At 33.2% G+C, this 10,057-nt stretch overlaps 1 protein-coding gene across 1 annotated transcript in view; it reads left to right on the top strand.

Moving 5' to 3' along the window:
* Positions 1–1,693: 1,693 nt before the first annotated feature.
* Positions 1,694–10,057, top strand: part of LOC108541089 (ATP-binding cassette sub-family C member 9-like) — a 13,490-nt gene continuing 5,126 nt past the window's right edge. The window contains exons 1-3 of the mRNA XM_017890523.1: positions 1,694–1,740; positions 3,079–3,240; positions 5,891–6,032. Coding sequence (XP_017746012.1) covers positions 3,099–3,240; positions 5,891–6,032 — 284 coding nt within the window. The 5' untranslated portion in view covers positions 1,694–1,740; positions 3,079–3,098. The remainder of the gene's footprint in view (positions 1,741–3,078; positions 3,241–5,890; positions 6,033–10,057) is intronic.

Genomic DNA, 10,057 nt, shown 5'->3' with positions numbered 1-10,057 from the left:
TTTAAAGTTTATTCAGTCAAGTTCTCCAACTCTATCAACTCTCATAAGAAACTGAACACATTTCAATGGCTTATGCTTCTGGAAAGGAAAACATTATATCTCCCCATCTGCCCTCCCTTCTCTCTCCCTCCTTGATGCTTGGGCCTCCATCAGTGCTCAGCTGAATCTAAACAACTCCAGAAGGGGTGGAGCTGAAGGATGCCAGGTGACGGAGTTTAGCCATTAAGAACAGCGATGTATACCCTTCCCCAAACATTCCCAGTTGAACCTGGTGTCTGGGAGGGAAATATTAAATGACAATTGGAAATTTCAGAATTAGAAACGTGGATTGAATAAAATGCCTTTCATAAACATAATAATTATCAATATATCAGCAATAAGTTTACTGCCTCCCTCTTTTTGTCCATGTTGGGTTGTAATGGAGGATGGCTGTTAGAATGTGCCATACAGACTCTGGATGTTGGATAAGGAGACTACAGATTAAAGGGAAAGGATAAAGGAGTCGTCAAATGAAAAGGTGAAAGGAGACCTGCGGCAAGGTAATGGACAGGTTCAGAGCTGGCCAGAAATGTGAAGTTAGAGTTTATGGCAGACAGAAAAATCATTCTAAAGTGTTTACTTCACCAACTTCAAGTTTACACCTTTGTATGATTGTATCATTGCTTATTTTCCTATCTTTTAGATCATATACCCCTACAATATACCCACAGCTACTGCGACTACTGTAATCTGATTTATATAGTCTAAAACCACAGGCACTGTTTCTGACGTGCACCATTGGATTCCTAGCAACTAGCGCGTGGTTAGCATCAGTGTTTTTACAGTTAATTAGTTAATGGCATAGAGTTTCAGATATCTAGTGTATGTCTGAAAATGTTCTTAAATTTTTCAGTTGATTGTACTTCTCTGAGATTTTCTTTCCAGTTACACACGACAATTATCCAAAGGCAATTTAATTGGTAGATTTAAGGATTGATTAAACACCAGGCAAGCAATGCTTATAGCTAATGAAGGGTATAATTTGCAAAGCTGCTGGTTATACTTTAGCATCTACCTCAGTGATACTAGTTTATAAATGTGGCCAACTGGAATATTATAATTTTGGATAACGTTATAAAAGTTGCTAAAGTAAACATTATTTTCTAGTTTGCGCAAGGAAAGTTTATACATCTTTCAATTAAGAGTAGGCTTTAAGTTTCCTTTTTATCATTTCTACTAAATAAAGGAAGTAGTCTAAAAAATTTCATTACTAGCTATTAGTTTTAGTTTTGTTTTGTCTGTCTTTGCCAGAAATATACCTAACATATACCTAGAAATTAATAACTTCCATTTTGTTGTTGTTTAAAACTTCAAGTCCCTTTTATTCTTTTATCCAGATTAAAACCTTAATGGCTTGTAAGAATTTACCAAGTGTATAACTTAACCTTGAGATTTTAAAATACAACTTTTTTTTAAAAGATGGGGACAGACTCAACTAGGGAGCATATCAATTATTTATTATAAAAGAGCTTATCAGGAACAATATGTGAGAAGCATTCTGTATAAGTTTTAAGATTGTAAATACACAGACTCTTTCGCTGAGGTATTCATATAATGCTTTATAAAACCTTTGCTTGAAATTATTATTAATTTCTCTAATAATAATATACCTTTTCTGTATAACACTCTGCTTTTTTCTAGGAAAAGTATTGTTTGTGACCATTGCTAAATCTATTATCAATGAAAGGAAAGAAAGAAAAGGTACTATGCTAGTCAAGAAAATTTTTGCCAGTCTTTAGTAATGCAACTCAGAATCCAGTGTGACATAAATATAGAAAGGAAACTAGGTCTAGTGAGGTTAAAATCTTAAATTGCTTCTTGTTTTAAAGAATAAATACGATACTTTCTTTAAAAAGCAGGTTGGAGGTTGTGTAATACAGTGGAAAGAAGCAGTTTATAAGTCAGACATTTGGGTGTGGGCTTGGCTGCTCTACTGGTTGGCAAGTTACTGAACTTATCTGGACCTCAGTATCCTCCACTGTAAAAGATGAATAACACCACTAGCGTTACAAGGTTGTTCTGAGGATTTAAGATATGCAAAGTGCCCAGAATTTAAATAAGTAGTAGGCATTATGAAATAAGTTTTGAGAATGTTAAAGCTTTTCCTGGAATTTCACAGCAGTATTTTGATGGAGCAGACCTTTGCTCATCTCCCATCTGTTTCGGCACAGCAATAATAGAGAACCATTTAACATGTAAGTGAGAGCATGTCACTCCTTTGCCCCAGAATCCCCAGTGGCCCACTTCACTAAGAGTAGAAGCCACAATCCTGACAATGACTTACAAAGCACTGTGTGACCTTGTCCTCTGTTTCCTCTCTAAACTCATCTACTTCTAGTCATGGAGTACCAATTTCCAATTAAAAGACATTCTGCGTTTCAAACTTGAGTAGAGTGTATTTCATGTGAGAATATTCTAACTATGGAATCTGAGTAGTTTCATTGACTTGTCATTTGAGTTACGTTTAATTCATCTTGGGCATTTGATTTTTAATATTCTTCAGGGAAAGACCGATTACTCTTAGCCATTACTGCAGGCACACTGGTCTCTGTATATTAGTATTTCCCACAACTAGTGAAATGTTTCAGGAAACTCTGTCACAGTTTACTGAACAACTTTAGTTGTTTATTAGTACATTTTCAGTGAGTATGGGAAAATATTTGAAATTATATCATTTTGACTTTTTAGTCATTGGTTCAATTTTTTTCCTTCTTTTCTTAATATAGACCATTTTGTTCTTTGAAAGCATTTTAGTCAGACACTCATTTGAGGTACTACTATAGGTAGATATTAATTATAAACATTTTCCACATGAAAGCATTTTCTCTGGAAGTAAAAGCTATGGAAAAGAAGATCTCATAGGATGTATAAGGCCTTTGTAAGAAACCTTCAAGTTGCTTTGGCACAGTTTCTTATTTCCTCAGCTATCAAAATAAAAGGGATTGATTTTATTATATGGCCTCCTATTCAAAGCTATAATTTTATGAACACGAGTTTACTAATAAGGGGATTTTTCTTTCTCATTTCTCTCCCTTTTAGAGTAAACCATATAAGAAGAAATGAGCCTTTCATTTTGTGGTAACAACATTTCTTCATATAATATTAATGATGGTGTATTACAAAATTCCTGCTTTGTGGATGCCCTCAACTTGGTCCCACATGTCTTTTTGTTGTTTATCACTTTTCCAATATTGTTTATTGGTAAGTAATCTAATGTCCTATGTTATACCACGTGGTGTTTATATATCTCACTAATGGATGCGATTTTGGATAATGTTGACTTAATTTCTCTAACATGGAAGCTGATGGCTGTGAGAAATGAACAAGCAGGTATTTTGTGTTTTCAAACATAAATTTTGACAGGTGATCTTCCATAGGTGAAATTGAGGTCACATGCTTGCTTAGGAATGGCCTTCCGGTAGCAGCAGCAGTTTTTTAAAAAGAAGGAAAGAGAAATACATGAAATAGATCTACAGCATTAGTTGAGCACTTACTTTGGGTTAGGTAAAGGGAATGGAAAATGAATAAAAGAGTACTTGCCTTCAGGGAATAGCCCAGTGGGGCAAATGTGTTAAAGTCATGAGAAATGACTATGCCACATTGTAAGTCTGTTTACAAGTACAGGAACAAATTAACCTACTGAAACAACTCACTCTTTGGAGGTGGTGGGGAAGATAGTGAATGACATGTTTGGGGAATTGGAGGATGCCAAGCATGCAAGTTATAGTAGCAGTGATGAGGTTGTGTTTTATGTAGAAAGAGGACATTCACAAAGTATTTGGAAAGAAGTTAATAATACAGTTTTGTCTTATTTTACAGTGTACATATGTACAAAATCTGATAATTAAGGGCAATTATGAATAATTTGTATAACTTACCCAAACAGACCCTTTAACTTTTTAAAAATTATGAAGTATTTTGATACATAAAATGATGGAGATTAATAGAATAAACATCCTTTGAGCCTACCAATGCTCACCTAAAGAATATAGAAGTAAGAATGAAAGGGCCTGTCTCTGCACACCATTTTCTGGTCTTGTTACACTTTCCATATCCTATGTTCCTATCTGTTCACAGAGGCAACCACTATTTTGAGTTAATTGTGCTTAATTTTTTCGTGTGTGATATTTTTCCAATTAAAAAAGTGAAAAAGTTTTCAGATGCATTTTCTTAAGAAAACTAGCAAATTTTAATGATCTGCTTTAAGGGAATGTTTGAAAATCATTCATATGCTTTTATTTATTCATTTAACAAATATTAATTGAGAGGATACTATGTGCTTGGCATTATTCTAAGAGGGATTAAAGAACTCATCATATGATATATACACAGGACAACATAACTCTTGGTACATAGTTACGTTAAACAAATGTACAGATGCTAAATGTATTGAGACCAGAGTGACCATATGTAGAAACATCAGTCGTTGTTTATGTAGTATTATTTGTAGGTCATGAAGAATGCCCTTTGGCCAAAAGTAGAAAAATTGATTTTTTAACTGTAATTCCACAATTAATAATTCCCCAATTGTTGACATCTGGTTAACTTTTGAGAGCAAAACAGTAACATTCCATTCTGTATCCCTAGCATCCAGCACAGAGGCTGGCACCAGGGTATTTGAATAGAATAGAATTGGAGGGGATATTGTCAAAGGGAAATAGAAAAAATTCAGACTTTTTATTTATGACATTGGCTACTTGAATTAGTGAGGGATCACAAATCAATCTTAAAAAACTATCAGGTACTAGGAAAATCATAAGGTTGCAAAAAAAAGACATAGAACTTGCCTATGGGAATTTACAGCATAAGTTCTAGTAGAATATATTAAATACAACTAACCTTCCAATGATTAATAAATTGAAAACAATTAAGACATGAATACTCATTTCAAATAAAAGGGGCATCTGCTGCCTATACAGAAATTCTTTCCTGCAATATTTCAAGCACAAACCCCCATTCATTCTTGAAGTAAGTGGGGCTTTTTTTCTACAGTCAAAAAATGAGAAAAAAAGGGACAAAAGGAGACAAAAGTGGGGCCTCCTAGTACACCACATATGAACTAGTATTACTCTACATAGTAACTAAACTATAGGGTAGTTTAGGGAGGAAACCATCAGAATTTTACTAACATATAATCTTGAATTGTTTTCTTCAGTGGCAAGCTAAGGGTGGACCTATAATGGTTTTGAGCCTGCTTAAAAGTTCACCATCAAGAACTTTAGCTTTCTTTGAGAAAAGTATCAGTACTGCTTGTTGAATAACGGTGCCTGCCTAGTCATACATAACAATTTTTCTCATATGATGTGCATATGATTAAGAGTTGACTCAACTAATGAGTCCCATATTTTGTAACCAAATATGTCTTTCCTTGATTTGTCCCCTTGTAGATTTCATGTCTTCAAAGATTTTCTACAGTAAATTTCATGTATTATCAATTTATTTCCTTCTGGATTAATCAGAAAGCTGTCAGGAAGAGCTTCCAATTAGCATGAGGTAGAACCATGTTGTCATCCAGAATTGATATTATTCCTGAGTAATGCCACAAATGTTGATGTGTTAGCCTCGGTAGTCTTGTAAAGGTTAATTGTAATTTTTTTTTACAACAAAAATAGACTAGGATTTCCGTTGCTACTCTAGAAAATATTAAGGTTTCAGGACCTCCCCTTAAAGCTTATCATAATTTAAATTACTTTTATTACAGTTGAGCCTTTGGTTTTTTTCTTTTTTTTTTTTTTTTTTGTTTTTTTTCTTTTTTTTTTTTTTTTTTTTTTGTTTGGGCCTTTTTTTTTTTTTTTTTTTTTTTTTTTTTTTTTTTTTTTTTTTTTTTTTTTTACTTTTCTCTTTTTTCCAGGGTGGGGGAGCCAAAGCTCAAAAGTACAAATTCACCACAACACATGGCTTCATTTTCCGGGACATAACCTGAGATGGATTCTTACATTCGCTCTCCTGTTTGTGCATGTCTGTGAAATAGCAGAAGGCATTGTTTCAGACTCGTAAGTGATCTAACTTTAATAATACCACTGCAGTATATCAGCGGGTATATTCATTACACAAGTTCACGTCTTTGTAACTTGTGCTTATACATATGCTTTATATTTTTTGCTCTCTGANTTACTTTTCTCTTTTTTCCAGGGTGGGGAGCCAAAGCTCAAAAGTACAAATTCACCACAACACATGGCTTCATTTTCCGGGACATAACCTGAGATGGATTCTTACATTCGCTCTCCTGTTTGTGCATGTCTGTGAAATAGCAGAAGGCATTGTTTCAGACTCGTAAGTGATCTAACTTTAATAATACCACTGCAGTATATCAGCGGGTATATTCATTACACAAGTTCACGTCTTTGTAACTTGTGCTTATACATATGCTTTATATTTTTTGCTCTCTGATCCATGTAGCTCTTGCAGGAAGTTCTTAGGTCTTTTGAACTTTTAATGTTAAAATAGGTATAAATGGAAAGATTGTCTACATTTACACATAGGTCTAATAGCTATATACTCATGTTAATGTATTAATCATTTCTCAGATGTTTCCATTTATTTTTTAAAGAAGCAAAGATAGATGAGTCAGGATGAATGAGTCTGAGAATCAGTGAGGATAGAGCCATAAATTGATGCAAAGCACAAACTGTTTTAAAATCAAGATTTGTAATAAAATCCACTTTTTAAACTTTTAAGTTCAGGGGTACAAGTGGATGTTTATTATGCAGGTAAACTTGCGTCACAGAGGTTTGTTGTACAGATTATTTCATTACCCAGGTATTAATCCTAGTACCCATTAGTTGTTTTTCCTGATCCTCTCCGTCCTCCCACCCTCCACTCTCCGGAAATCCCCAGTGTGTGTTGTTTCCCTGTGTCCATGTGTTCTCATCATGTAGCTCCCACTTATAAGTGAGAACATGTGGTATTTGATTTTCTGTTCCTGTGTTAGTTTGCTAAGAATAATGGCCTCCAGCTCCATCCATGTCCCTCCAAAGGATATGATGTTGATTTTTTCTGGCTGCATAGTATTCCATAGTGTATACGTACCACATTTTCTTTATGCAGTCTATCATTGATGGACTTTTAGGTTGATTCCATGCCTTTGCTATTGTGAATAGTGCTACAATGAACACATGCATGCATGTATGTGTCTTTATAATAGAATGATTTATATTCCCATTACCCAATAATGGGATTGCTGGATCAAACGGTATTTCTGTTTTTTGATCTTTGAGGAATCACCACGCTGTCTTCTACAATGGCTAACCTAATTCGCATTCCAACAGTGTATAAGTATTCCATTTTCTCCACAATCTCACCAACATCTGTTATTTTTTGACTTCTTAATTGTAGCCATTTGACTGGTGTGAGATGGTATCTCATTGTGGTTTTTATTTGCATTTCTCTAATGATCAAGGATGTTGAGCTTTTTTTTCATATGATTGTTGGCCGCATATGTGTCTTCTTTTGAAAAGTGTCTGTTCATGTCCTTTGCCCACTTTTATATGTTGTTGTTTGTTTTTTTCTTGTAAATTTGTTTAGTTCCTTATAGATGCTGGATATTACATCTTTGTTGGATGCGTAGTTTGCAAAAAACTTCTCCCATTTGTCTTTTTACTCTGTTGATAGTTTCTTTTGCTGTGCAGGAGCTCTTTAGTTTAATTAGATCCCATTTGTCAATTTTTGCTTTTGTTGCGATTGTTTTTGGCATCTTTGTCATGGAATCTTTGTTCATACCTATGTCCTGAATGGTATTGCCTAGGTTGTCTTCCAGGGTTTTATAGTTTTGAAAATTCATATTTTTAAAGGAATTTTGTTATTTTTATAAAATAAGATGTTTGTATTAGGCAGTTAAAATATAATGAATTATATTTATAAACTTGAACATAATCTGGTGAAAATATTTTCTTATATAGTAACAAAATAAACTCAAGAATAGGAAATTTTGATTATCAAATTGTGCTAAATGGTATATCTTTCGTTGAGAAATTAATATTAGAAGGCCTTTAAATTTTTTGATAGGAAAATTCTAAAATTTATTTTCTTCTTATCGAACTGGAACCTCCCTGACATCTGTTTATGTTTTCTGTTGCAATTAACAAGGAATGAAGCTCCTAAGCTTTTGTCATGGAACCAACTATTTTGTAATGTTTTATAAGGATTTTTTGCAGATATGTGCGTGTCTTAATTTCTGATAAAAAGAAAAATTAGAGACTCTAATAGATGCCATCCCTCCAGGCATTTAGAAGCTTAATTGGATATTATCTTATTGGTAACTGTTTAAAATTCTGGTATATTTCTACTAGCATAGCCAATTCTAGGCTTAATTTTTTAATTTCTTTAGCATTTAGGCTACTGTATCTGTTTATATGTGTATGTATAAAGTAGAAGATAGATCATCCAATTTTTTTTGAAACTTGACATCATGTGGACAAGGAGAACTCCTCTGGTTGATTCAGTCAGGTCCTCAGAAAACACAGACTGAGCTAATAATAATAATGATATATCCTAATGATGGAAACTTGTTTGTAATGGTCATGATAAAAGAGGTCCTAAAACAGGTAAAATATACCTTTGATTCTGTATTATGCTCTTCTACTCTTTAGATATAGACTTATCCTTACCCTTTTTATCCAGGCTTTTCAAAACGTCATCTTTTAGTTACATCTAAATCCAAGCATTTAGTTTTGCTTTTTCTCTTGCCCCATCTTATTCTGGAAACTGCTTCTGTAAGAATCCTCATGGTTATTAATAACAACTAATGGAGACTCTTTTATCTTTATCGTAATTATTACTTATGACACTGCTGATCATTCCATCTTTCTTTTTTTAAGTAAAACCCTTATGAATTATTTACTTAATATATGACAAATGCTCATTACAATTAGAAAAACAATGCAAAAGGCTTTCCTAATAGAATATTTGATTTTGTTTTTTAGTAATACAAACATTTAAAGCTAGTAATTTTTCTTTTGGAACATCCTTTATTCTGCACAGGCTTTTGTTCTCCTTTATATTTCTACCTTTGATTGCAGTTTAGATACTCTCCTAGGTTTAGGAATCCTTTTCAGATTGCTCTTTTGCTTAATTTGATTGGTTTATTATTAAAGCACATAGTTGGTAAAATGATTACTCTTTGCAGTTTATTAACATTTTTATTATAGTCAAATACTTGATTATTTTATAAATATTTAGCGAGTATTAGAAAGTAATACATACACTTTGTAAGAGACATAATTTTATTGCGTTTACTGATGGTATTACCGAAGTTCTGTATGTTGCTTGTTTTTGTACTATTTAATCTGTCAAATTCTAAAAGCAGTGTATTGAAATCTTCATTACTGTGTTTTATTAGGTTTTATTTTATCATTTTCTCTCTTTTGAAGTGATTTCTTTGACCTTCACAATATAATACTTAAAAAATTTCTTTCCAACATTCTGACTAAAGATTTTCTGCTGTAATGGGACATATGCGCTCCTACCAAACTATCGAGGTCTGCAACTCATACTCTGAAAAGAACATAGCTGAAGGGAAAAAAATAGCATTGGAGTACCATTCAAAATCTATGCAGCTTTGTAAACAGAAACTAACAAAATAACAGCAATCTTATAAAAATACTAGCATGGTTAAAAGACATGTTAAATCCCTAATAAAGGTGTACCACAATAAGTACAAAACTTTATTGTAGCTGCTGTTATCTTTATTAATTCTTTGTTATTGTTTCCCTTAATAATGGTTTGTCATTCTTTTCTAAAATCTTAAGTTGACTTTTAATTTATTTATTATAATTATTTCTTATTGAACCTGTTTAAGGTTATAAACTTTCTTATGAGTATGGTTGTGACCACATTTTACAGGATTGGATAGGGAGTGTTCTCACTTTAAAATTTCCTAAATAATATTAGTAAGTGAATTTTGGTTTCCTTCCTCCCTCCCTCTTCTCTTCTCTTCTCTTTTCTTCTTTTCTCCTTCCTTCCTTCCTTCCTTCCTTCCTTCCTTCCTTCCTTCCTTCCTTCCTTCCTTCCTTCCTCCCTC

This window comes from Rhinopithecus bieti, unplaced genomic scaffold, assembly GCF_001698545.2.
Source record: "Rhinopithecus bieti isolate Rb0 unplaced genomic scaffold, ASM169854v2 scaffold_17971, whole genome shotgun sequence".
NCBI lineage: Eukaryota > Metazoa > Chordata > Mammalia > Primates > Cercopithecidae > Rhinopithecus > Rhinopithecus bieti.
The sequence above is the reverse complement of the archived record's forward strand: the minus strand, read 5'-3'. Positions and strand labels throughout refer to the sequence as shown.